This window comes from Coniophora puteana (assembly GCF_000271625.1).
Source record: "Coniophora puteana RWD-64-598 SS2 unplaced genomic scaffold CONPUscaffold_1, whole genome shotgun sequence".
Taxonomy (NCBI): domain Eukaryota; kingdom Fungi; phylum Basidiomycota; class Agaricomycetes; order Boletales; family Coniophoraceae; genus Coniophora; species Coniophora puteana.
The window spans coordinates 1,621,877-1,646,249 of record NW_006913053.1 but is presented as its reverse complement, the minus strand read 5'-3'; the positions used below and the strand labels follow the sequence as shown (position 1 = coordinate 1,646,249).

The window sequence follows — 24,373 nt, the reverse complement described above, 5'->3', positions numbered from 1 at the left end:
CTCTTTTGGAAATCACTCCGGGTTCCTTGATCGTATCGGTGCGCCACGCCGTCGAACACCAATCAAAGGCTTAGATGCAACTCCAGTCCAATGACTACATGGCATTATTATAAGCAAAGCAGATGTAAGTACTCTACATAGCAGCGAGCTCCGCCTCTTTTTTGTTCAGTCTGTCCACCTCTGCGTCAAGAGCAGCATTCGCCATCTCGATCTGCAGAATGCTCGAGATCAACTCTGTCCAGCGCGTCTCCAGCGATGTCAGTTGAGCCCCAATGCGCGTCTGCAAAGAATGTGCAAGTTAGGATTCATGTGGGCACCTCCAATTCTGATACATACTTGCGAGTTCTTTCGTTCACGGTTCAAATCAGTCGTTACTCCTTTGAGCTCCTCTAGAGCCTTCTCTGTCTGCTTGGCCATCTCTTCTAACTGGTAGTTGTGTATCCGCCACGCGTTCGATCCGTACTGTTGCAGCAGTGCCAGATTTGTCTGCCTGCATGGTATGTTCGTTTAGCATGCATATATGCGCACAAGTAGATATGCCCATCCTGACCGTATTCTCTGGTGTTCTAGCTGAGCTTGAGCATTATCGAGCGCCTGTTGCCACTCCTCATCTGTGCCGGGGGCTGTGAGCGGTGCAGGGAGCTGGTACCGAATTGTATCAAGCGGAGGAAGCGTCTGGTTGCTTTCTACGCGGTCAAGTTCGGCAGCTAACAAAGGGCTGTTCTGAACAAACAGCTGAGCCTCAATGAATGCTGAAAGTACAAAGCACCGTACCTTGAATAGCTCAAGTGGAGGCGGCACTCGGGGATGCAAAGTCGATGGAGGCTTGGGCTCACGGGCGAGCTCGCGCTTGACCTTTTCGTGAAGAATTGGGTACTGCTCTAGGTCATTGTCGTAATATGGGAGGGAGTCCAAGAGCTCTTGCTGATGTGGTTGGTCGCCGTTGAGTGAGGCCATTGCCTGAAGAGCCGAGACGCGCGCGCGGAAGAACGCACGGGTGGAATCGAGAAACGTGATCGGAGTCCCAACCCGGGCTCGTCCAACTTCACCACAAGCCATGTCTGTCCGCGCTGGCCTCAGGGTGGTCCAGGGCGTCTCTACACTCGCTCGCAGGGCGCACAGCCCCTCCTTCGCTCGCGCAATGCAGACGTCTTCTTCCCTCAACGGTGAGCGCGCCAAGTCACCTACACGACTAGATGTGTGCTGACCGACAATGTCCGTCCACATCCAGCGTCTGTATCTCCCTTCACCGAACCCACATCGCCCAACCCAACCGCGACAAAATATGCGGAGACGACAGAATCCCTCCACACCTACGGCTCCTACCTCATGCAGTGTCTCCCCAAGTTCGTCCAGCAGTTCTCCGTCCTCAAGGACGAGCTCAGCCTCCATGTCGCTCCCTCCGCCATCATTCCGGTCCTCACCTTCCTTCGCGACCACTCTCAGTGCCAGTTCAAGAGCGTTATGGACATCACCGCCGTCGACTTCCCCGAAAAGGACCAGAGGTTCGAGGTTGTCTATAACCTTCTCAGCGTCAAGCACGCCGCTCGTATCCGCGTCAAGACCTACGCGGGCGAGGCCGAGCCTGTTCCCAGTTGTGTCTCCCTCTTCCGTGGTGCCGACTGGTATGAGCGCGAGACATGGGACATGTACGGAGTCTTTTTCACCGGTCATCCCGACCTGTATGTAACAATTACCTTTACTGTCTGTGATGTCACTGAATAGACTTTACAGTCGCCGTATTCTGACGGACTACGGTTTCGAAGGTCACCCCCTTCGGAAAGATTTCCCTCTGACGGTAAGTGCCTTAGTGATAGATTCCAGTTCCAGATCATGACGCTGCTCGTTTGTCAGGGCTACACCGAGCTTCGCTATGACGAAGAGCGCAAACGGGTCGTTTATGAGCCTTTGCAGCTCACTCAGGCATTCCGGTAAGTGCACTATACGCATGGCAATTGCGATCTGCTAATCACGATTACCAAAGCAACTTCGAGTCTCTTTCGCCTTGGGAGCAAGTTGGCGAGGGTACTGAACCCATCAAGCCTGCCGAGCTCAAGCCTGTCCCACCTCCTAAGGAGGAACCACCAGCGAAGAAGTAGAAGTACAGTATTTGATTCTTCCTGTAGTGCTTTGAATAGACATCATAAAGTATCAAATGGCGATCTTATTTAAAGCGGCTCTCGCGCCCAGTCCCGATGGATAAAAGACGCATAGCAAAATAAGTCCGTACATTGGTATCATCTCAAGCCGTGGCGGGTGCAGCGGCCGCTGCAGTTTCCTGGATACTCTGCTCGTCAGCTTTCGCTGTTTCCTTCTTTCCCCATCCCATTCTTGCAACGACATAGTCCTGTCCTACCACCTCTATCCCAACGCGAAGCGACTCGGCGACCAAATCCTCGACCCAGTCATATTGTTCCCAGATGTCCAGCCAACTGCCAGGGACTGCTTGCGTCACGGTGGAGTGGACCAGCTTGTGGCCCGGGTCTGAGACGTGCAGAAGGAACTGAAGACTTGACTGTTCAAGAGTTTGATTGGGTTCCACGGCGTCATCGCCTGTTCGAGGAAGCTTGAACGAAGTCAAGAAGGGCTGTACGCGGAGATAAAGGTAAGAATAAGTGGTCGGGTTTTGCACAGAGGATTCCTTCTGAGAGGGTGCATCTTTGTTGTTCTTGACCAGATCGTCAAGGTTCGCCTGAGATGTTTGTACAAGATCAGACGTCAACTTGGTCAAGGGAGGCTTAGCACAAACCTGAGCTAACTTGAGAGCAGCTTCATACCCTTCGACTGCGTTCAAATCCCGACCCTCGGCTTTGGCGTCGTCCTTGGGCCTTGATTCAGCACCGCGATTAACGATGAGGTCGCCCCCTTCGACTTGTTCCATAACCTAAGTGAGATGCCAAACTCAGCGAAGCCATGATAGCGGAAAGATTGTCCTTACACGGGACAAGGACCTGTACACCAGAGATTCCACGCCGTCGTATCCACTCATATCATGGCTTAGCCAGACTTGAAGAACTTCGTGTTCTGATATTGGCGGTGCAACGACATTCAGAATGTCAGTAAGGGTCGAAAGGCCGACGCGTTTGAAGTCTTGTCCTGCATAGATAGATAACGACGGCACTCAATGCAACCGAAGTAATCGAGTGGCAAACAACACCCACCAAGCTTGTCCAGCTGAGCCTTCTTAGCATACTCGAGCGCATCCGCGCTCCACTTGCTCACTTGCTCGTTCTTGGGTAAGTTCTTGACCTGCTCGTCCACGACCGATCGCGCCTGCTGATACGCGGCGGATGCCTGAGTCCACACACTACCCCAACCCCAACGACCAGCACCAGCTGCAGCCGCGGATTCTGCTGCTGCATCGGACTGGGCTTCGCTCTTAAGGTGCGCGGTGGATCTGGGCGGGGTGTCTGTCTTTCCCACAAGCGAGGATGTCGAGGAAGACGCAAGACCGCCGCCGACGCGCACGCGCTCGGTGCTCTTCTTCAACGCAGGCGTCCCAGCGCGCGAAAGCGGGCGGTCGATGTGCGCGGTTGTGGTCTTGGTGGGTTCCGAGCTCTTCTGGGTTATCTCGTCGATGAAAGCGAGGACATCGGCGTGCTGGTCTCCGCTGTTCCCCGATGGGGCGGGCGCGCCGGCAGCAGACGGACCACTTGATTGCGTCTGAACGGCCGGGGGGTTGAGGTTGTCGAGATCGTCGAGGAACTGCTGGGCCTCTTCTTGTTTTGACTTGGATTTGGAGGACATCGTGTCTCGCTGGAGGCTGTGAAGTGTGCTAGAAAGAAAGGGGCTGCGAGAGAAAGCGCGCGCGAAATGGGAACCCCGCCTTTCCCAATCCCAATCAGTGTACGGAGGCTTTTGATCCCGTCTTTCATCCAACGCGACGACCATTACAACGCGACATTTAATTTCTCATTAGCGCACTACCCATCGCATCGAGAGTGGAGCAGCAAGGATCCTTCATCTTCCTTCAAGCACGTTCGCGCGTCGCCGTACGATTCGACTACATTCTAAAGGCGCACCCAGATCACGACTGCCATAACACGCGTTAACGCGTCTACTCCCCCCTTTCCTACGACCACTTGAAATGGCAAAGAAGAAACAAGTAGAGGAATCGTCGTCCGAGGAAGAGGTTTTCCATGTCGGTGCGTCTTCAAAGTAATGGACGCCACCCCACAGTCTGACACATTGCACAGAGGTCATCACCAGAGCGCGTGTCACCGAGGACCTGGAATGGGTGAGTGCATGCAAATTGCATGTCTGAGGGTGTCTTAGATTCATAAACTCACTGTGCATGTATCTCACTTCAGGAATACTATGTCAAGGTACGTTAAATACGTTCTCTTTTGGAGTCTAATACCTAGATTCACATGTCCGATCGCCACCTCGCAGTGGGCGGGTTATGGGTCTGATGGTGACAGGTTTGCATTTGACACATGCGTATTGGAATGACTGCTCAACTGTCAGTAGCTGGGAACCGGAAGGGAACGTCAAAGGGTGTGACAGGCTGCTTCAGTCCTTCTGGACCCACATTGGTCATGACAACGACGATTACTCCCCAGGCTACGAAGTAGCAGCCAAGGGTTATTGGATAGGTAAGTGGCCTTCGTTTCTCTGCTCTAGATCAATTTCTCAGTTCGATAAACATATCCCAAGAGAAGGAGAAGGGTTTCTTTGCTAAAGAGTTCAAGAGCATGAAGAGGAAAGAGAAGAGGAAGAAACGGCCAGTAAGTCTTGAGCCCGGTTGACGATCTTCATCCAAGCTCACTCAGACATAGATCTCAAGCGGCTCTGATGATTCTTCAGATAGCGAACCAATCAATCCGAAGAAGAAGAAGCGTCTTAAGAGCACGGTAAGCTCTCCATTTATCGGTAGGCAATTGTTAATGGGCTCCTGTGCATAAGGGTGACTCGAGGGAGGACACCCCCATGTCGAAGGCATCAGATAAACCTGTAGAGAAGTCCGCTGGAAAAATTAAGCTGCCCCCCAAGGTGAGCCTCATTACAGCACAAATATCGACAGTTTCAATTCTCATAATTAGCAGAAGAAAGCGGCTGAGAAACCTCCGGAACCCCCCAAACCTCCAGAGCCTCCTCGTGGGCTATCGCCCGTTGACTCTTTGTTCGGGGACCCGGGCCCGTCTTCTCCACCGAAACAGGCGAATGTCGCCCCGTCTCGCCCCCTACCCCCTCCTCGCCCCGCGAACAAGGTTCAAGTCAAGAAGCCTTTCTCTCGTCCGATTCCTCAAGTCGACCCCTCTGCTGGCAGCTCGCTCAGTACTAAGTCTCGGCTCGCCCAGACATCTAGCTTGATGGCCATTCCGAAGGTTAATCCTCCTTCCATCAAGCCCAAGCTGGCCGGATTGTCGTTCTCAAAGAGCAAAGACATACCACCGCCGTCCCCTGCTGATAATGCCATGGATGTAGAATCCCCAAACTCAGCCCGAAATGTGCCCAGGTACGCTCATATTATGGCTATGCGTTGATAATCTAACCTTTTGCCAGTGCATCGATCGCCGCAAGTACTGTTCCTCGGAAAAGCAATGAAGCTGAAAGCTTTTTGAACAGTCTGGGCCTTGGAACGTAAGTCTGACTCATGTTATGAGATGGGCAATATGTTAAATACAAAGTTGCAGGGATAAAGTCACGTCTACCGCTGCTCCCGCTGCGAGGATTGATCCCTTGAAAAGGTCGGTTGGGTATAACAGGCGCGGGAGCAGAATCTCATCCTCAGTTTAGGATACCCAAGAAGTGGAAGTGGACAGGGGATCTGTTCGTTGATCAACCTGATGGAACCGCGACAAAGCTCTGTCAAGTTTCTTTATCTGAAGTTGTAGACGCAGGAACTGGTAACCACTTTAGTGTGCTCCTGTCAGGCGTGGACTCGCTTCGGATACGAAATCTGCTTGGGACCAAGGATATGATCCCTATGATCCGAGGCTGTAAAGAATGTCAACAGGTCGTGAAGTTGGAAAATGTCGAAGCATCGGAGGGTAGGAATGTAACAAATCTCTCTAAGAGCATGGCGAAAGACTCAAAGGTCTGTGAAGTATCTGCCTGGAGATTTGCTTTGCTTCTAACGTGATGGCGTGCTAGGTTGCATTGATCCCTATGGACTTGAATGATGCCCAAGTCGGCATCGCTGTCATCTTTTCGTCTTTGTCGCTGGATATTTGCAACAAATTCAAGGTTCCCAGCTCACACAGGACCACACCTATCATCTTGATCGGATATCTTCCATATCTCATGACATCCAGCAAGCTCTCCAACAACGACGCTTCGATGTCATTTGATAGCCTCCTAGAAGCTGCTGCAACTTCTGTGGTCCCCAACGTCGGAATGAAAGGTTTCATACATCAACCCATGACTGTTCTCGGGTTTCCAGCAATGCTGCGAAAGCATCTCACAGCGCAAAGGGGCAAACCGTTCACTATATGGACACGTGGTCCTGGTCAAGGCTCCAGTCAAATTGACGTTGAAGTTAGGCAACTCCAACGAGCCCTACGCAAGTGTCAGTGGACCTATGTTGCGCCAGAAGCAGAAGCAAGACTTGTTTTCGTCCACCTTCCAGCATTGAGTGCCATCGGTAAATTTCCGCAACTGGCGGATAGGAAGGGCAAGCATCCAGAGATACATTTCTACACTTTTGGCTCCGATCCAGCTATAACAATGGACCGGTGGGGAGTAAAGCCCATATATACCATAGGTCAGTTGAGTTTGTTTGAGAGTCCTGTATACTCATGCAAGTTGAGTAGGTGGCATAATGACGTTTACCCCAAGAGCATTGGCTGAGAATCCCTTTGATTGCCTGAATCTAATGATGCAATGCAAAGAGCACCCATTCTGGGACTCCTACATATTATCATGGGTTCTTGGGGCAGCCGCAAGAAAGGCCCCTACGCTCAGGTATCGTTGCACTCATTTTTTCTTTGTCCGAACTGTGAATTAATTCCCTTGACAGCCTCGCTTTTATCAAACCTTTCCTAGAACTCGCACTCGAGGGTGATATCACACTGTTGCACACAGACCGGGAAAGTCCGGGTGTTGACTTTGCGGACTTGCTTCCTTCAATGAAAGATGAAAATCAGGTCATGGAAGATTGTCTTCGCAGTGCCAGTGAACTATTCACCGATCCTTCCAAGCTGCAGGCGTCAGACGCGGAGAATGAGCTATCGCGTTCATTGACGTGGCTACACGTACAACCCGCTCTACTTGAGTACCGGAGGTTCGTCGTTATTCGGGCTGAAGCCGAGTCCCACATATCAGCCGGCAAAGACGGTGTAAGCCCCTCAATGTTCACAATCCTGAACCACTCAAGCTAACGAATGAATAAACAATAGTTTGAATGGTGCTCTCCTAGTCAATTCGAGTTTGGAGACTGTTACTTTGATAAAATGAAGTTGTCGTAGTCAATCCCTACAGGTCGTCTATAGTATATTCAGATACCTATTACCCTTGGATTATAATCAACAAATTAATGAAGATACGCTCAGGTTGACTCCGGGCTTGCGGTATAGTGTGGTGCGGGGAAGGCTGCCATCACAGTACTGTTGATTGTACAAACATGTGATAACGCACATCCCTCAATACATGTATATACCCGAGCAAGGTGTTCCGACCGCACACCGTCACATTTCCTCCTCCAACTCCATGCCCACCCTTGACGGACTCAACACCTGGGTACAAGACCCTCGGCTTCACGACTACCTGTCCATTCTCAAAGGCGCGAGGAATGGCTTTGTGTACGGAGTCAAGGTTCGCTTCCCTCATGCCCTGATTATGGCCATCCTATTTGGCCGCGGAGAGTGCGTGTCTCCCTATGGACGTTCTCTTGCAACTTTCTAATCGTTTCAGGATAGCTGGAAGTCGCGTCTCGAGACGATCTATAAAGCGACGAGGCAGCATGCGACGAACTTGGCAAAGTTTGTCGCGATTTACAAGATGCTCTTGCTTCTGCAGAAGAAGATCAACGGCGGAAAGGAACGGAGTGCGGATACATTCATTGCCGGTCTCGTAGGTGGCCGTGTAGTCTTTGGGAATCGCACGGCCGTCAATGAACAGGTATGCGAAGAGTCCGTTCTGTACTTTGTTGCCTGTGTCCCTGAACCGCCCCCCCAGATCGTTCTCTATGTCGTATCAAGGGTGGTCGCCTCGTTCATCCCACGAGCAGATGCTCCATACTCGAAGTCAGCACCAGCTGCTGGACAGTCTGCTGCCGTTCGTCCCCGGCCACCTGATTCAGCTTGGTTCTCTGTCTTCGCTGCGCTCTCGTGGGGTTCGGTGATGTGGCTCTTCAAGCACAGGGGCGAGACAATCCAACCCGGCATGTTCAACTCTATGACATACTTATATCGCGACTCCGAGACATGGAACGATTTACGGACACTGTTTTGGCATAACAAGTGATACGTTCCTTCACTGGCTATCAATTGGACACCACTGCAGTGTACAATACTCTTAACGATACTAATAGGCACAGCAACGGTCACCGAGCAGATCTAGACGTCTCCATGCACTGCTCATTCCATTGGTATGCGGTCTATGGATTTTGGAATCTTATCGCATTTGTACTGTGTGCGATGTGTCAGTAACCAACATCATGCTTGCACTGAATCTTGGATATCAAATGAAGACTTACATTGAGCATCTCCGATGCTGCTATGCATGACTTTTCGCATACTGGACAATGATCCAGCACATCGGTCAACGTGCGCATCTCTGCCCCAACGTTTGTGTCTGTGGCAATTGGTCAGCATGTTATCCACCTCAGATCGTAGTACTAGGGTGCGCACCGACGTCAAGTTGGCTGGCTAATTCTATCCGCTTCTCATTCCAGAGCTGCAAAGTCCTGGTCTTGTGGACTGGGCAAACACCATATCCATGAGGAAATATGTCCTCTTGAAGCAGTATCTCCCGCGTCTTTTTGGTTCTATAAGCCTGCAGCCGCACCAGGTCATGATAGGCCTCTACAGTGGGTATGTAACACAGCTCTTTCTTGCTATACGAGGATAGGGGCCTATCCAGCAAGTAGGTGCTTGCCGCGATGGCAGCTTCCGGTGCATTAAAACGCGTGGCGAGTCCATACACTTCCAGAGGGTGTGCAGGCGCGTGGGCAAGAAGATGATCGTGCAGTGAATACACAATAGGCTCACAAAAGAGGTACTTGTCGGACAAGGTAAGGAGCTCTGTCAAAGTGGCCAAAGGAATGGAGGACGGCTCGTATACTCGATACCGGGGACGTTTTGTTCGTAGAGTTTCAGCAGAAAGGTCTGGCGGGGGTGGGGGCTGGTGCAGGGTATCAAATAACTCCTGGAGTGTATGAGCTGATTCGTGGAGGTCGATAACATGACCCCTCTTATCACTGTGAACAATGCTTGGCTCAGGGTTGCAACAGGCAAACATGTCACCTGCGAACCAGTTTTATTTATATTGCACTTTCATTCGGTTAAGAGAAAAAAAACATACGGAATATTTCGCTTCTGAGCAGGCTGCTCCGTTGAACATCAAAATGGACGTCATCGTATGTTGAACGAATTACGAAGTCAACATTGTCGCAAAAGGGCTTTGGTTCCGTCGATTCCGAACTGGTGTCGAGGTTGTTGTTTCTATCGGACGGCATCTTGATCAGGTTGCCTAAGTGATGTGAAAGTCTGATACTGTCGGCTCCAAAAAAACAGGGGTAAAGATCGATGATCCTTGGGTGCTGTTGCGCCAGCAATAGTTAAATAGTCGTTCCGCAGTCATGTATGTCGTGGCTGCCGTAGCTAGATCTAAGGATTACGTCCGAACTGACGTGTAGCACACATAAACTAAATCGCTTCATGCTGGCATCCTCGTACGCTGCTAACAACCTCTGGAGATTCTGTGCAAAAGTTGACCACGGCCACTCAATGTCAGAGAATGAACAGTCAAACGTAAGTGAGATGTCATGAGATCGGTAAAAGGAGACCATGATGTGCCCTAGGCGTATGAGCGGCAAAGAAAGGAACAAAAGACAAACAAGAAGGATGCAGGTATCAATAACGGAGGTAAGAGGAGAACTGAGCATCTAGAATCACACCAAACCCGGACAACTGGAAAAACCAAGATCCATCAGATAATTATACAACCTTTACTCTTGGTTTTTGGAGGTTTTCCATCTTTCGCCGTGGATCCTGACCCTCCCGCCGGCTCGACTCGCTTGGTCTGACGGAGTGCTCTGACCAAGTTGGTGAACAGGAGCTCGACGTTGTACGCTGTCCTGGCTGATGTTTCCATGAAGTCGCAACCAAAATTTCTGGCCATCTGAACACCCTCCTCCTTGGAGACTTCCCGCTCGTACGTCTTGTCACACTTGTTGCCTACCAACATGAATATCGGCTTCTGGCGTTTAACCTTGAGCATTGATTGTCGGAAAACCTCTAGACGGTCGAATGTCTGGCGCGAGGCGATCGAGTAAACGAGAATGAAGCCCTGTCCCTCGCTAGAAACAGAGTTAATTGAGGTAGATATATTTCCCGCGCGGCTGTTACCTACCGTACCCATTGATCCCGCAACGTTGCATACTCCTCTAAGATACAATAAGTAAAGGGACCAGGCAAGATTTGACACGTGGTACCCACCTTGTCCCGCAGTATCGATAACTTCAACAAAACACATTTTGTTATCAACGACTAGTTGTTTACGATAGGCGTCTTCTATAGTCGGATCATATGTCTAGATGCAAATGAGCGCTCGGGTCCCATATCAAGGAAGATTAGTGCAAACCTCTGTGGAAAAAAACGCAGGGAATACCCGTGAACGTTGAGTCACATAGACTTGACGAGTACATACCAACAAAACAGTTCAACGTAAACTGCAGAGGGCATATTGTGAGTCTTCCAATTGAACGATACTCATAACCTGCTTACTTGCACGGCTAGCGCGGTTTTACCAACCCCACCATCTCCCAAAACAGCAACGCGCCAGTTGTCCATAGTCTAATAGCGAAAGCGAAATGAGACTCCTGAGCCTTGAGACACGCGACAACAGGAAACACCTTTAGCAAACAAGGCAGATGTAAACAAGAAAGAGGACTCTGAGAGCGTATGAGTGCAAAGAGAACAAAAATGAGGAGGAAGCGCACCGTAGAATGAGAGAAGCGATTGGAAACGACGATCGTGAGTATGTAGTAGAAGTCGAGTGGGCGATTGAGAAGCACACTGGATGTCGCTGGGTGTCGTACAAGTTCGTGTAAGGTCGTAAAGAGAAGACGGGGCACCAGAAGCGCCTCAGGAGTCAAGGAAAGCTGACGGGGGGGTAGGAGAAACTGAAAGAGACGGCGTTGATCTGAGCAGTTCTTTGGGCGGTGTGTATTTCTATTCGGGCAGGGAAGCAAGTCGATGCCTCACCTGATGTGGGACTTTTGGACACAAACACGGGCAAATTGGGCCCCTCTGGATGTTTGACCCATAAACTGTCTACTTTTTAAGCATTTTCCCTTCCCCCTTATTTCCCCTGGCCTCCTGGCGCTCCGTCCATTAGTTCCTTCAGAACGAGGCAAAAAATGACTATGTTCCAAGTAGTTCATCTTATCATCTCAGCCGTGGTTAGGGGCTCTGCAAGTGTGCGACCGCACCCGCATCCGGGAATCTCCGCACATCATTCGGTACAATTCCGTTCCTCTTCGTTCAGTGCGCCGTCCTTCCATGTGGAAACCCAAAATTATAGCCTACTTAGTATACTTAGACATGCTTTCAATAATCATCCTGTCTTCTCGCTGCGCTGTTTATACACCATCTCGTGCACCCCACCCGCGAAACAATAAGCCAAAGATCCTTCATCCGCGGAGAGCTCCCAGCCCCACGTTAATCGTCTAGGAAAGGCTAGTCACATTACATGAGTAGCATCACACCGCTTGCATGGCCGTTTCCGCTCGAGGACCTATCCTCAACCTCTCATGCATCCTGTTCATCTCGGCGCTCCATGGCTCATCGCCAGCCTTTCCCCTCGGAATGGCCAGGCACCGCCATGAATAGATCAAACGCGCCGTGATCTTGGAAAATGAAGGCTATATAGATGGTTTGCGATACTTCGCGATACCAGCCATCTATGTTGTGTGCACCTACCAACGGAGTACCAAATTCGACATAGGCGTCACCTTAGTGGACACTGGTACGGCTCGAAAAGGACGCTTTTCGGAAGCAGCGTACGTGTCCCTAGTAGGTTAGGACCCGAGTATGTCTTTTCTACCGACGGTCCTCACAAGACTGGCTGGGTGTTTTGTCCCGATCAGCCAAGCCGCGGCATTGTTAGTCATTCTCAGTACAATCTACTGTCAAAAATCTCTTCAAAGACAGTTGGTTGATTCAGTGCCTCAAACGGCCGGCCACTGCTCGTTTGAATCAGACCAGTGATCAGTGTCGTACGGCCTGTGCATACAACAATTTCATGTGCTTGTGTAGGATCACATGATGAAGTCAGAGGATTCTTCGTCTGAACGAGAGCATAGCCGAAGTTGTCCGTCTGACCAAGTTTCGGTAAAGAGGCCGCAAGGACCTACATGTAGGTGTCAGGACTACATCCTGTGTCAACCTAAAACAGACACACCAGTATGCATAACACGGGACAACGGCCTTGATTCAACGAGGGTTACCCCCTGTGCCGCAGAACTACTCGCTGACACTGGCCATGATTACCAAAGGTCTAGTATACTAAGTACCAGCGTTGGAACTTGTTAGAACTTGGCGATTGGCTCGCGGAATACTTCCGTGGCTAGGTAGTTAGTAAGGAGATGCCCAATGCCCTGGTCTTGAAAACGGGAGTCATGAAATAAGGTTATTCAGCCGAACAGGGAAAGTTACTGCGTCGGCATCTCACCTTGCCAGTCAAGGCGCCATATCTCATCTCTTGAGGATGCGGGCACCCGCGCGGCAGATGCACTGAGATGCATGTATGTAGGGGCTGGGTGAAAATCCTGGGGGCGTGTAATTAGGATGACCTCCATCGATAGAACTTACCTCTCACGGATGACATCGTACAAGGTTTAAGCGTTTCATTGAACCCGCCGATACTCCGAGGAGACATGCGACAACTCGACTTGCGTTACTGCAATGCAGGGTGCAGCGCAAATGTGTATAACACGACCCAGGGTGGAAACGGGGAAACCCAGCATAACATGAATCTCAACGTGGATCAGCCAACCTACAACGTGTCTGGAGTCAAAACACTGCCGAATTCTCGAGCGTGTAAAGTCACCGTTGTAGAACTCGACTCAACTGACCCGTGCTCAAAACGTTGTGCCTGCCTGAAGACAGAAACCCAATGGAAACGAACTATGAGAGATAAAAGCTGCCTGAACGGATGTTAAAAGGCTTGGGCGATCGCTCAAACAACTTCGGAGGACATATGTAGATCACTCACCCAGCTGATTGAGATTTTAAAAACAAAGGCCATTGCTATAACCTACTCTAAGCAGACCACAAGGAAGATAGCACGTACCTTGGGTTAACATGCCCTAGTCGTACCCTCGAAAAGGGGCAAAAGAGTTGCCACAATACGAATTCTAGCTTGCCTCCCATTGCACGAATTTACACCTACGGAAACCAGATGGTAAGCCGATCTTAGGGTTAAAATTAGCCTCGACAATAGCCATGACCGTTATCCTCGTCGTGAGTCTAGACATCCCTTGGCCTACTAGACCTACCGAAGGTTCTATACAAGATGGGAATGCTGCCAGTGTGTGCATGTGGCTCTATATACTACTGGATGCATCAATCTATTAAAGAAACTCGCCTTTGAGTAGTTAAGCTCTCGTGTGCAACGATGGAGGAACGTACGTCCTCAAAATGCCAGAACTGTTGTGGAGGCGCTTGCGATGCCGTCAATGAGACAAGCCGAAACCTTGATACGTATTATTGAAGGATAACTGTTTGAAGCCAATTCCAACGTAGCGATTAGTAACAGGATTCGATGTTTGGCATGCCACGTGCTATTAGTCTCCCTTAGGCAGACCCTATATCAGAAGACAGTCGTTCTTGATATTATAACGTGCTATAGCTGATAAGAACCTGTTAATAAGGAGATGACGTCCACACCAGAAAACAGACGATCGGTCGCCGAGATCTATTCTTTAGAGAACGCCTGGAATGTTGACGTCACAAGAACATCATCAATATCCGGTATCGACAGTCACTCTTGCAGGCCTATATAGCTGGCAACGCGTAGCTGTAAGGTTGAAGCCATTGAGACGAAGTTCGGAAGAGTCGATCATCAAAAGGCAACAGTACTAGAGTACAAATAGAGACGTTCCTTATAATCGGCGACCAACCTCGGTCGCCATCCTTTCCCGTCCATTAACGACATACACGCGACACCTACAACGATTCTACAACTAGTGCATGTAGCTAGGTATGATAATGAAAGAGTGCTGAAATAAATACGCGTGACGTAATGGAAGAATCCCTTGAACAAGAAACGCGGTATAGCTAATGGTGACAATGGTATGGGCTAGTATTTACAGTGAGACAATCAAGAGAAAAACTCGACGAGCAGGCCACCTGTGTATGAACGGTCCGACCTGCATGGGTAACGTACATTCCTTCATATAAAGACACCTCTAGAACGTCTGAGGCTCTATGCAGCAGCCTTGCGTGCGGCATGAGAAAGGTCACATCTGACGGCTGAACTCCTCTTGAGACAAGTCAAGAACGAACGTAGACTTGAAGTTTTTTGGAGGCTCGATGAGCTTGACTTGTTTGCCTTTGCCAGCCGAAGTACCAGGCTTGGAGATATACGAGATGGATGCAAAAGGTCGGAGAGGTTGAGAGGATGGAAAGGCGGGGCCACGTGCAGGTAAGCCACGCTGGGTGCGAGGCAAGGGAGCCCGAGGCTGAGACGAAGACGCAAGAGGGGAGGAGACGTATGGGCGAGGGAGACCCTTGCTGGACTGTGCGGAGAGAGATGACATTGTCAATGCGGCTAGTTGACGTAAATTCCCGAGGTAAGTGAATGTTGGAACATGAAGGTGTGAGTGAGACCTACCCATTGCTCACTTTGGTTTTGCTGGGAGAGCGGGAGCGGTTGGAGGGCTTGTTGGTTTTGAACAAGGAAAGGACTGTGTCGACGCCAGTACCAGACTGGGGGTCTTTGAAATGATGAAATTTATACTTATACGCGAGTGATGGACCTTTCGCTGGGGAACCGGAAGCGAGCGGCTGGCTGGAACATGGTTGGGTGAGACGGCGCGTCTTACATATAGTTGGGGATCGGCCAACTCGGAACCACTACCCGGCCTATGTCCATGCTCCCCATCCTTCCCCATCATTCTGACGTGGCGGTGTTCCTCCCAACCAACAACCTGTGCCCACCCCATTGCCTCTGAGTCCGGGCCAATCAAGCGACGGCCTGCTCGTCCCCGTGCGCCGTATCCAAGCAGTCTCCAGGCCCACGTCTATCCGCAACTGTCCACGTCTGGTCTACTAAAGCCTGCAAGCCTCTGCAACTGCAAGCACAGACATCAGCGCTCTGTGCCTGACATCGTCCGTCCGGCGACGATTGTCGCCAGGTACAGTCCCTCGCATCCTCTCGCATCCATTTTTGTCTTGTGCTGCTTGGCACTTGCTCGTTTTATCCGGGAATACTGACAGCTGTAAGTTCTAAGTCCCACGACATCTCTGTGTTCGAACCAATCGACCCGACCAGGACAAATCCCAATATTGTATCTCGTCGACGCTGGAAAAAAGCATTGTCTCAGGAGACCGACTAGATGTAGGGTTATTTTGTGCAGCTACTTACACAAATTATCAGTTCGGGCTTGTCTAATCACTTGTGCTCGTCGCTGTAAAGAAAAAGCTATCAACGTGTTCATTTCAGCACGTATGTTAAGTGTGACTGTATGTACAAAAGGTATGACACAATGTCCTGCTAGCTGCTTGGACGTATACAACGCTGCTACAGCTGCGAACTGGATACAAGATTAAACGTTGAACACTGTTAAACACTGAACGAGAAATAGACGGGGGAAATCAGACGTCGCAAAAGGCGTCCAACATTGACGTGTGAGTGGTCTAGATATGGTCGTGTGCGAGTATGTAGTTGCACCAGAACGACACTGAACAGTAAGCAGTATCAATGTGGTTAGTTGAGGCGCAAGGTGGTGATGGTGTCGGTGCCGGTGCCGGTGAATGATATGCTGTGGCATTCCAGACCATTAGCTAGGCTGCCTCACGACCTACATGGGTGGTATGCGCATTGTGAACGTTCAACTTTAAATGTCGGGTGTTCGAGTTCGGAGACCGATTTGGTCAAGCGGAAGGTTGGTAAAAGGCCCGAGATGGATGTCTCGGATGTCTGAGCCGGTGCGATAGTCCACGTCGAAGATGAGGTCCCGTAGCATGAGGAATGCACGGGGTAGACTACTGCACATCCATGAGAAGGTTGCGTTCAAGAATGAACTTGCCCTCTTTGTAGCGCTGAGATGGTTCGTAGGCTCGATCCTGCACAAGTCATTTGTGTTATAACACCGAAGGAAGGCGCTCTGAGAACTATGACACACATATTTCCAGCCCATCTTCTGTCCACACTTGCAGCAGTAGATATCTCGAACAGTATGGTTTCCGGTAGTCATTTGACGGTCGCTGGGATCACCCTCTACAACGTTTACACTGCCAAAATGATACGTTAGTATCGTCGAACTTGCAGTATGATGATAGAACTCACACTCCGTCGAAGAGATACGCCCGCCCGTGCTGCCCGTTAAATGCCTGTTGGTGCGCTAAGCATAGTCGATATCCAAGAAAGAGAGGAAGCGCACCCGAGAGATCATGGAGTGAATAGTCGCTAGGTGTGTCTTGCAGGTAGAGCAGCCATAGATACGCTCTCCGGCGAGGTACTGACGATACTTCATGCCCATGGCGCTCAGATTGTGAGGAGTGAGAGTTAGGTGAGAGAGTTAGGTCCTGCGTTTCAGGCTGGCGGTTGCAAGTAGAGAGCGGATAGGGATAGGCGCGCTTATATAGTAGTTACGTGCGAATGGATTCAGGGGACTGAGCCAGTCGCCGGCCTGTGGAGGAGAACAGATCTGAACGGCTTTGCAATATGCAACTCAGAATGGCCCTCATATAGGCTGCATCTTTCCCACTGACATCCGAGGAATCCATGACGGCCCCTTGTTCAGCTCTGCCATACTTTAGTACTTACTTCAGCATCGATACCGATTCGTCGCTGCGGACCACCCCCTCAGACAGAAGTGGTCGCCCCTCTTGTCTGGCATGCAGATCGCGGCAGAACGGCGCTGACCATGATAAATCACAACGTCTAGGCACTAGGACCGAAAGGATGGGCCATATCATATGCATCTAACTTAGCGAGGTATCCGGACTTTTCAGAAGGCACCTGCGCCGGCGACACCATTAATACACCTCTCAAGTAGCCCCAAGTGCGGGCGCGCTGCATCTATCGACGCTTTAACGCCTAACGCCACTACTGCCACTGTATTCAGACGGTCGTCCGGGACGCCATGACGAGTTATTTCTGCTGGTTCGGCGTCAAGCGACGTGTTGGTCCCCATATTCGTGGGTGGCGGGCGCCTCGAAGCCATGAGGTGCGAGTACTTCTCGCATAATAAACAGCCTAGCGCGATTAAGCAATTAAGCTGCCCAAGTTCTTCAAGCGCTGTCTCTAGAAGCTTGTGAGAGGCTCGTGGGCCAGCAAGGAAGTTTATGAACGTTGCAGATGAGTCTCCCATGAACTTGATTCAAACCTGGCTCATGCGCTTGGGATTACTTTAAATTTGCTACGTACGGCCGCCGATCGTGAATGATTGCTGTCCCATATGCCAAGAACATAATTAAAGGCTGGATCCAAGTGACGAAGATATGCCTAGATATGCCGCATGTGCATGGCGTCCGAGCGCGAGTCCGTCGGGAATAGTTATCTGAGTAAGCCCCGTACAAAGTGGGCCTGGCAGCGTTCTGATTTGATGCAAATAACAACCCTTGGGCTGCATCGTGTGCTCACTGCTGGATCCAGCGCCATGAGAGTTTACGATCTTTGCCACTCACAAAAAACCACCATGCCTGATCTGAGTTCGTCGTTGTTGCAGAGGCCAAGCGCCCGGATGATAGAAGTCGTAAGTAAGACTAGCGCTGGTCTTATCTAGATTTTTTTTTTTTTTTTTTTTTTGGTGGAACGGTTAGCCGGAACGAGCCGGTTTACGTGAGCTACCAGAGGTAGCGGAGGGGAATGCAAGCGGACTTGCACAAAGGGGACTGGAGCGAAAACCGAAGACAGATAGACACCGGGAGGAAATGCGGTTACGCACGCCGCGTCAGACGCGGTAGTGTGGGACTCACCTGTTCCGCCCCGGAGGGCGGAGGCAGGTGATACCCACTAAAACCCCCGTTTCGGTAACCCAGTCGTTTGGTAGGCGATCCTCATTCAAGAGCGTTCCGCTCCAAGTGTTCAGAACAATGGCGCGTTTCAGGGCCTTGGGGCCGAAACGGTGTTTATTGGTGAGGATCTTATCGAGGGCGAGTCGATGGTTGATCTGCTTGATCCATCGGTTTCTGACCTCTTCTAGATGGTGAGCAGAGGGGGGGTTCTGTACCATTTTGTTGACTCTTTCACAACGCAGCTTCCAGATCAGGTGGGCTGATTCTCCGACTACAATCTTGAACAGTCTGGATGCTCCTTGACGGTATTTTCCTTTCGAGTTTCGGAAGCGCAGTAGTCCGCAGCCTAGGACAAGGCCATATGAAAGTGCGGGCCATTTTATATTTTTCATGCGGCACAGCTCCTCCGCTAAGAGCCAGATGGTGCGTGTTGGAGCTAGTGGGCTTTCGCATTCCAGCAAGATGTGTTCCATGGATTCATCCTCTTTGCACAGATTGCACCTCACTCTTTCTTCGAAGCCAGGAATGTATCTCCAGTGGTCCCCCAGACGGTACCCGTCATGGAAATTTTTGTAGTTAAAACCATTTATGGCCACAGGGCTATCGGAGTCCCTGGTGCACTCCCATATGGCTTTCGTCGTGGGAGCTTGCTCGTTGAGCTCGGCTACCGCATGTCGGATGCGGCTCACATTAATGGTTGTGCGTCGCCGTGGGGGGGGTTTATTCATTTCACGGATAATCTTGTGGAAGATGCGTTGGGTACCAGCACCTAGTGCCATGCCAGTGAGGGTGGCGACTTGGTTTACCTCGTCGGCCAGTGGGATATCCTCTGTCATGGACTCGAGGTCATCTGCGAGGTCGATTGTCAACGCAACTAGGGTGCCGTTCATTCCCCCAACGGATCGGTGCCGTTGAATGAAGGTTGGTCCCGGGCGCCTGCGTACCAGGGTCATGAGGGCGCGTGCAGCGGTCCGTTCCTCGCTTTCGAGGTCAATCCAGAGTGTCAGCTCATGTGTCGCCAGGTCTGTCGTCAGGGCCTCGTATAGTTCTTTGGCTTGCACTATCAGGAGGACGGTATCGTCGGGGCGGACGCGTTGGATCGCCACTACCATCGTGCTCAACTCTCCGAGCAGCGGGGCGGAGAACACGCTGGTGGATCTATATCTCACTTCCTTGAAATCGAAGCTGCTGAAGACTGCTGCTCCACTCCTGACATGGTCACCGTCGTCAAGGATGAGTTGCCTGCCCGCAGTGCAGATGGATATTACGGCTTCCGGGTTTGCTGCTACGAAGGGTCCAGGGGGCGGGTTTGGCTTTGTCAATGGAGCCGGGTTAGCGAGAATGCGGATTTCCCCCCGATACGCCACTTTCGGTGCGTCAGAGGTGAGTTCAGATATGCTATTGCCTATCCGGTTGAGAGTGCTTTGGCTAGTGCAGTCACGTTTGAAAATTGGGGTATACGGGTTCCATTTGGGTTCCATACGATTGAGGAGGCGTCGGGCGTGGGCTCGGCATCGCGCAGGGTTCAGGCAGTGCAAAACTGTGAGGTCATGGGTGCAGGATGGACACATGCAACGCCATTCCGGTATGTGTGCTGGGCTTGTTTGCTCGAGCCATTCGACGGCATCGCTAACAAGGATTATCTTATGGTTGTCCCGTAGGCATTTCGCTGTGGGGGTGTTGTTCTTGCTTTGGTCTTCAGCGGCTCCTGCAAAGTGATACCACAGCGGGGCACTTTTCTTAGTGGCATCCTCTATCACGGTGTCGTCAACACATAGGTGGTATTTTTCGCTTGCTCTTATCATTCGACTTAGTGATTTGGGGAGTTTTCTCCACGAGGGTTTCCACCTCTGTAATAGGAAGTCGGATCGTATCGAGTCCGGCACGGAGGGGGCGCTTTTGGGGAACTGGCGTAGGATGGCTTTGGCGAAGTATGTCCAGGTTTCGGGGGTGCCAGTGGGGGCGAGTAGGCGTTTCAGCCATGTCAGCTCAATAGCATCATTTCGGTGTGTGATTTCAACAATCTTCTTACCGCCTGATTCATGACGGGCCCTTAGGGTTTCTATGTTAATCATAGCATGACCGGCGTTGTCCCACGCGAAGGCGTGGATTAGTTTCGAGAGTTCTGCCTCAATGTCGGGCGGCATTCCTTGGGCTTGGGCGAGGTATTGCGTCATTCCGCATCCAAACCACTGGATCAGTATTCCCCTCCCCTCGATGGTTGGATGGATCCGTTCCCAATGGTTTAGACGGTCTCGGATTTTGTCTAAGATCGGCGACCATATGGCCCCTTCATCAATATCGTTGCCTATCCATGCCCCCAATATCCGTACAGCGGTCCCATCACAGGCAATTCGAACGTTGGGGGGTAGCGGGGGTTGGGCACTGCTAAGTTGGCGGGTGTTGATAACTTCCGCTCTGTATTCCGGTGAGCCAATAGGGATTACCTCTGTTTTGTTAATGTTGAATTTCGCCCCAGAGGCGGTGCACCATTTCGTTAGGATGGTCTCTAGGAGGGCGAAGTCGTCCTCTTTTCTTAAAAAGACTGTTGTGTCATCGGCAAACATGGATACCACTGCCCTAGTGTGCATGTCGGGGGTTTTATATCCGGTAAGGTTAGACTGTCGTATGGCGTGCGCAAGGGGTTCAATGGCTAAGTTAAAGAGGAGGCATGACATGGCGTCGCCTTGGCGTACTCCTCGTATGATTTTAAATTTCTCGCTCAGTACGCCATTGATCATGACAGATGTTTCGGCATGTTCGTATAGGAAGCCGATAAGGCGGACGAAGTGCTCAGGGAAGCCATATGCCTTTAGGGCGTCTCGTAGGTATGAATGGGATATCTTATCATAGGCCTTTTCTTGGTCGAGGGCTATAATGGCGCCATCCAGGTCTTCAATTTCCGCAAAGGAGCGGATCATGTCAGTGAGTCGCGTTTGCGCGGATATGCTACGCCCAGGGACAAAGCCTGCTTGGTCAAGGTTGATCACAGATGGGGCAACGCGGGAGAGTCGGCCTGAGAGTACTTTTGTGAGGATTTTATAATCTGTGTTGAGGAGGGTTATTGGCCTGTAGTTGGCTATGTCTGATCTATCGTTTTTCTTATAGAGTGGGCACATCCAGCCTTCAGAGAAGCCTGTGGTTGAGGATACCCCATGGGTTTCGATATCATTATATGTGCTGGTGAGCGCAGCGATAAGGTTGAAGGGAGCTTTGGCTCGTTCGTCGTCAGTCATCGCAGTCCATTCAGCGTGTGACGGGGCGGAGGAGGCTAGTGCCTTCCACAGCTCATATGGGACGCCGTCGATTCCGGTCGCTTTGTCATTGGGCAGGGTTTTAAGGGCAGTTCGAACCTCATCGTATGCTATGTTTTTCTCCAATATGGACTGGCTTTCTCGGTTTAGGGAGACCCCCATCTCTTTGAGGACCTGGGACGTGGCATCTGCACGTTCGCGTTCCGGTGCGAGGTCGAGGGCCTGTAGCTCATCATGATGACATTTCGCGATCGCCGCCATCTTCTTGGAATTCCATTCGAATGTTGGGGGTGATGATCCGGGGATACGGAGTTCAGAGATGGTGTCTCTGGGTTTGCGGCTGCGGCCCATACGGGCCCAGCGTTTGCTCCCAGGTTTCTCTCGTTCAAGCCTCATGCGGGCGTCCATGTTGTCACGGCTCTTCTGGAATCGCATCTTCATGGTATCATCTAGTTTATCTTGGAGTACTGATGTTACCAGTCTCTTTTCCTCCTCGTTCGATAGGGGATCGTTCATAGTCTCATGTATTTTCCCTTTCAGGGCGAGTGCTTTCCGTTCCAGGGCAGGCACCCGTTTCTTTGCAGCGTCGCGGACCATCTTTATGATGTCGTCTTTGAACCGTTTGAATGCAAGTTGAGGGTTGTTCGTGTTGGTCCGGTCAGCCCTTTCACCCTCGGTGAGTTCGTTTTGTAGGCGTTTTCCGCGACCCTTGATGGTTTTTAAGATGTGAGCATCTTCTACGAGGAAGATGGGCATGGTCCATCTGCCTCGTCCAATGAATGGTAGGTCTTTAGCGGATATTCGGGCTGTGACTAACTTATGGTCAGTGTCGATCCCGGACGAGTTGATGTCCCAGTCGCGCGCGAATGGGATCATGGATGTATTTAGGTAGATACGGTCAATGCGGGACTTCCTGCCACCTTGTCGGGCCGTCTGGAAGAAGGTGAATGCGTTAATGTCGGGGTACGCTTCGCGCCAGCCGTCTCCCATGGTGAGTGTCGTTTTTAGGTTTCGTAGTGCGGCTACTGAGGGGTTCCGGTCAGCGTGCGGGGGAAGGCGGTCCAGGGAGTCTTCGACGACGTTGAAGTCTCCGAGCATGATGTCGGGTTTACCAAGGTTGAAGGCTGGCGCGGTGAGCTTATTTTGGAGTGATACCCAGAATTCTTCGTTGTCAGTTCCGCCAGAACTTGGGGCGTATACCGCCAAGATAGTGAGTGTCCGCGAGTTGTGCCACTTAAGTCTGGCGCAGAGGGCACGACCAGGTATGAGAACCGTCGTTTCGATAGAGTCCGTGTTTACTAGTAGTTTATTAAAAACTATGGAAATACCATTGTTGGTGACGTTACACGGGTCGCTTGAGTGGGTAATGAGTAGCGAATTCTTATACCTTTCGTTCAGCAAGATACAGTCGTCATCGGGTAGGTGGGATTCCTGGAGTGCTAAGATCCCCAGCCGCCTTTCTCTGATAAGTTGGTTCAGGTCTGGCCATTTGTCTTTGCCGGCGTGGAAGCGGCCCCGCATACTGAGGGAGCCCACGACCAGGTTTACTCTGATCATGTCGCGGTTGTCTGGGGGGGAGTCTGGGTGTTGCTCTCGGCGTTGTTCGTTGCCTTGGTGTGGGGGGGATGTGTGGGCAGGCGGTGCGTTAGGTGGAATGCGGGCGTGCGGGGGTTCGACCGTGGTCGACGTGGATGGGGCCTGCTCCGTATGGTTCGGCGCTGGACCGGTATGGTGGTACGCCACGACGTTGGTGGCATTGCCAGGCGATGCTGGTGGAATGACCTTTGGGGTGCTGGGGTGCGGCGAGAGCGCGGTGCGGGGCGGTGCCCGAGGTGTCGGGAGAGGTATACGTACCAGGTCTTGCGCATTCACCCCAGCTTGGAAGGGGACTTGGGCTTCAGGGTTGACTTGATGTGTGGACCTGGGGGGAGGGTTAGTAGGCGTGCAGACGTGCACTCGGGGCCGCAGACTTGAGGTGGTATGATATAAGTTGTTCGCGGCCAGGTATGTCGGCTCTACCCTAGCCACGGGTAATAGGAGTCGAGAACATGTTAACCCACATGACGAGGGGTGATCCAACCGACGCCGAGATACCGTTAACCCGTGAGGGGGAGTCCGGCAGCCCGTTGTCGCCTTTCAGTAATCAAACTACGGCGGGTCCGACTTGAATAAGCCTTCCGTTTGTAAATAAGGTTTTCTGTCTGAGGCTTTCCTGTCCGCCGAAGCGTCAGTATATTTGGGCCTCCGTTGACAATTCTTAACTTAACCGCCGGCCGTCAGGCACTGGCTGCTCCTTCCTCACAAAGCGCAGGTTAAGGGACACAAAGAGCGTGGTGATTGAAGGATCGACTAGAGGTCAGTTTAACGAGCGTGGCTCAACAATACGGGGGGTACACAGTATCAGATAAGGAGTGGCTCAGTTGGGTATATTAAGAACGAGGAGTGCGGTTCCTTCCGCCGCGGCCGTTGCCCCTGCCATTTGCAGCGCGGCCACCTCTCCTAGCCGCAGGTGCCGCAGGAGCGTTCTGGCCCGCTGACAAGAGCATGCCGTTAGAATCATCCACATGGCGTTGAGGGCCGAACCATCCGGGGATAGGCGGGAAGGGGCAGAGGCCGGCAGGGTGAGAGAAGCTCCTGCAGATGGTGCAGACAAACTGTCGGTTCCCAGTGCGGAAGCTACCGGTGCCGTGGAAGACGGTGGGGAAGACAGTGTCACGTATGATGGAGGCCCACAGTTGGAAGTGGGCCAGGGACAGGCGTGGGAGCTCT

The 24,373-nt window shown here is 51.5% G+C and overlaps 10 protein-coding genes across 10 annotated transcripts; 3 read left to right on the top strand and 7 right to left on the bottom strand.

Moving 5' to 3' along the window:
• Positions 1–80: 80 nt before the first annotated feature.
• CONPUDRAFT_161176 (breast carcinoma amplified sequence 2) lies at positions 81–995 on the bottom strand. Its single transcript, XM_007765053.1, has 4 exons — positions 775–995; positions 551–723; positions 337–490; positions 81–280 (listed from the first exon to the last, which is right to left on the bottom strand). Exons 1-4 carry the CDS (start codon positions 955–957, stop codon positions 134–136), a joined length of 657 nt encoding a protein of 218 aa, XP_007763243.1. The 5' UTR covers positions 958–995; the 3' UTR covers positions 81–133.
• A 48-nt stretch (positions 996–1,043) lies between these two features.
• On the top strand, positions 1,044–5,232 carry CONPUDRAFT_161175 (F420H2 dehydrogenase). Its single transcript, XM_007765051.1, has 16 exons — positions 1,044–1,166; positions 1,232–1,682; positions 1,735–1,798; positions 1,855–1,931; positions 1,985–2,697; positions 2,755–2,884; positions 2,939–3,096; positions 3,162–4,145; positions 4,197–4,237; positions 4,311–4,325; positions 4,393–4,422; positions 4,471–4,595; positions 4,657–4,727; positions 4,779–4,853; positions 4,906–4,992; positions 5,046–5,232. The coding sequence occupies exons 1-5, from the start codon at positions 1,058–1,060 to the stop codon at positions 2,097–2,099; spliced, it is 816 nt and encodes a 271-aa protein (XP_007763241.1). The 5' UTR covers positions 1,044–1,057; the 3' UTR covers positions 2,100–2,697; positions 2,755–2,884; positions 2,939–3,096; positions 3,162–4,145; positions 4,197–4,237; positions 4,311–4,325; positions 4,393–4,422; positions 4,471–4,595; positions 4,657–4,727; positions 4,779–4,853; positions 4,906–4,992; positions 5,046–5,232.
• A 12-nt stretch (positions 5,233–5,244) lies between these two features.
• On the top strand, positions 5,245–7,474 carry CONPUDRAFT_133856 (uncharacterized protein). Its single transcript, XM_007765050.1, has 8 exons — positions 5,245–5,458; positions 5,506–5,583; positions 5,637–5,690; positions 5,740–6,040; positions 6,097–6,706; positions 6,756–6,906; positions 6,962–7,280; positions 7,341–7,474. The coding sequence occupies exons 1-8, from the start codon at positions 5,313–5,315 to the stop codon at positions 7,407–7,409; spliced, it is 1,728 nt and encodes a 575-aa protein (XP_007763240.1). The 5' UTR covers positions 5,245–5,312; the 3' UTR covers positions 7,410–7,474.
• Positions 7,475–7,650: 176 nt separating this feature from the next.
• On the top strand, positions 7,651–8,406 carry CONPUDRAFT_148508 (peroxisomal membrane protein 4; the record flags this gene model as incomplete). The annotated part of the gene is made up of 3 exons (XM_007765049.1): positions 7,651–7,805; positions 7,860–8,061; positions 8,119–8,406. The coding sequence occupies 3 exons, from the start codon at positions 7,651–7,653 to the stop codon at positions 8,404–8,406; spliced, it is 645 nt and encodes a 214-aa protein (XP_007763239.1).
• Positions 8,407–9,286: 880 nt separating this feature from the next.
• CONPUDRAFT_78775 (ras protein) lies at positions 9,287–11,302 on the bottom strand. The gene is made up of 8 exons (XM_007764567.1): positions 11,105–11,302; positions 11,018–11,056; positions 10,890–10,958; positions 10,813–10,834; positions 10,602–10,697; positions 10,516–10,549; positions 9,466–10,462; positions 9,287–9,407 (listed from the first exon to the last, which is right to left on the bottom strand). Exons 3-7 carry the CDS (start codon positions 10,953–10,955, stop codon positions 10,093–10,095), a joined length of 588 nt encoding a protein of 195 aa, XP_007762757.1. The 5' UTR covers positions 10,956–10,958; positions 11,018–11,056; positions 11,105–11,302; the 3' UTR covers positions 9,287–9,407; positions 9,466–10,092.
• A 2,833-nt stretch (positions 11,303–14,135) lies between these two features.
• On the bottom strand, positions 14,136–15,163 carry CONPUDRAFT_78774 (uncharacterized protein). Its single transcript, XM_007764566.1, has 2 exons — positions 15,001–15,163; positions 14,136–14,937 (listed from the first exon to the last, which is right to left on the bottom strand). The coding sequence occupies exons 1-2, from the start codon at positions 15,002–15,004 to the stop codon at positions 14,627–14,629; spliced, it is 315 nt and encodes a 104-aa protein (XP_007762756.1). The 5' UTR covers positions 15,005–15,163; the 3' UTR covers positions 14,136–14,626.
• Positions 15,164–15,850: 687 nt separating this feature from the next.
• On the bottom strand, positions 15,851–17,013 carry CONPUDRAFT_114698 (yippee-like protein). Its single transcript, XM_007765048.1, has 4 exons — positions 16,772–17,013; positions 16,678–16,721; positions 16,514–16,622; positions 15,851–16,454 (listed from the first exon to the last, which is right to left on the bottom strand). Exons 1-4 carry the CDS (start codon positions 16,868–16,870, stop codon positions 16,374–16,376), a joined length of 333 nt encoding a protein of 110 aa, XP_007763238.1. The 5' UTR covers positions 16,871–17,013; the 3' UTR covers positions 15,851–16,373.
• A 1,294-nt stretch (positions 17,014–18,307) lies between these two features.
• Positions 18,308–19,186, bottom strand: CONPUDRAFT_45945 (uncharacterized protein; the record flags this gene model as incomplete). Its single annotated transcript, XM_007764368.1, has 1 exon — positions 18,308–19,186. One exon carries the CDS (start codon positions 19,184–19,186, stop codon positions 18,308–18,310), a length of 879 nt encoding a protein of 292 aa, XP_007762558.1.
• A 1,218-nt stretch (positions 19,187–20,404) lies between these two features.
• On the bottom strand, positions 20,405–20,980 carry CONPUDRAFT_30906 (uncharacterized protein; the record flags this gene model as incomplete). Its single annotated transcript, XM_007764182.1, has 1 exon — positions 20,405–20,980. A coding segment is annotated over one exon (576 nt), but the record flags the coding sequence as incomplete, so codon positions are not given.
• A 1,080-nt stretch (positions 20,981–22,060) lies between these two features.
• On the bottom strand, positions 22,061–23,125 carry CONPUDRAFT_45161 (DNase I-like protein; the record flags this gene model as incomplete). Its single annotated transcript, XM_007764309.1, has 1 exon — positions 22,061–23,125. A coding segment is annotated over one exon (1,065 nt), but the record flags the coding sequence as incomplete, so codon positions are not given.
• Positions 23,126–24,373: the final 1,248 nt, after the last annotated feature.

Coding starts and splice junctions, on each gene's coding strand:
- CONPUDRAFT_161175 (XM_007765051.1), top strand. CDS start 1,058: ATGTCTGTCCGCGCTGGCCTCAGGGTGGTCCAGGGCGTCTCTACACTC. Junction 1,683..1,734: donor TTCACCGGTCATCCCGACCT/GTATGTAACAAT, acceptor TAGACTTTACAG/TCGCCGTATTCTGACGGACT. Junction 1,799..1,854: donor GGAAAGATTTCCCTCTGACG/GTAAGTGCCTTA, acceptor CTCGTTTGTCAG/GGCTACACCGAGCTTCGCTA.
- CONPUDRAFT_78775 (XM_007764567.1), bottom strand. CDS start 10,955: ATGGACAACTGGCGCGTTGCTGTTTTGGGAGATGGTGGGGTTGGTAAA. Junction 10,698..10,812: donor TACGTTGAACTGTTTTGTTG/GTATGTACTCGT, acceptor TCATTTGCATCT/AGACATATGATCCGACTATA. Junction 10,463..10,515: donor TTGCGGGATCAATGGGTACG/GTAGGTAACAGC, acceptor CTCTGTTTCTAG/CGAGGGACAGGGCTTCATTC.
- CONPUDRAFT_161176 (XM_007765053.1), bottom strand. CDS start 957: ATGGCCTCACTCAACGGCGACCAACCACATCAGCAAGAGCTCTTGGAC. Junction 724..774: donor CTCCACTTGAGCTATTCAAG/GTACGGTGCTTT, acceptor CTGTTTGTTCAG/AACAGCCCTTTGTTAGCTGC. Junction 491..550: donor CTAGAACACCAGAGAATACG/GTCAGGATGGGC, acceptor CATACCATGCAG/GCAGACAAATCTGGCACTGC.
- CONPUDRAFT_114698 (XM_007765048.1), bottom strand. CDS start 16,870: ATGGGCATGAAGTATCGTCAGTACCTCGCCGGAGAGCGTATCTATGGC. Junction 16,722..16,771: donor TTCACTCCATGATCTCTCGG/GTGCGCTTCCTC, acceptor GCGCACCAACAG/GCATTTAACGGGCAGCACGG. Junction 16,455..16,513: donor AGAAGATGGGCTGGAAATAT/GTGTGTCATAGT, acceptor TGACTTGTGCAG/GATCGAGCCTACGAACCATC.
- CONPUDRAFT_133856 (XM_007765050.1), top strand. CDS start 5,313: ATGGCCATTCCGAAGGTTAATCCTCCTTCCATCAAGCCCAAGCTGGCC. Junction 6,041..6,096: donor GCATGGCGAAAGACTCAAAG/GTCTGTGAAGTA, acceptor ATGGCGTGCTAG/GTTGCATTGATCCCTATGGA. Junction 6,907..6,961: donor AGAAAGGCCCCTACGCTCAG/GTATCGTTGCAC, acceptor TTCCCTTGACAG/CCTCGCTTTTATCAAACCTT.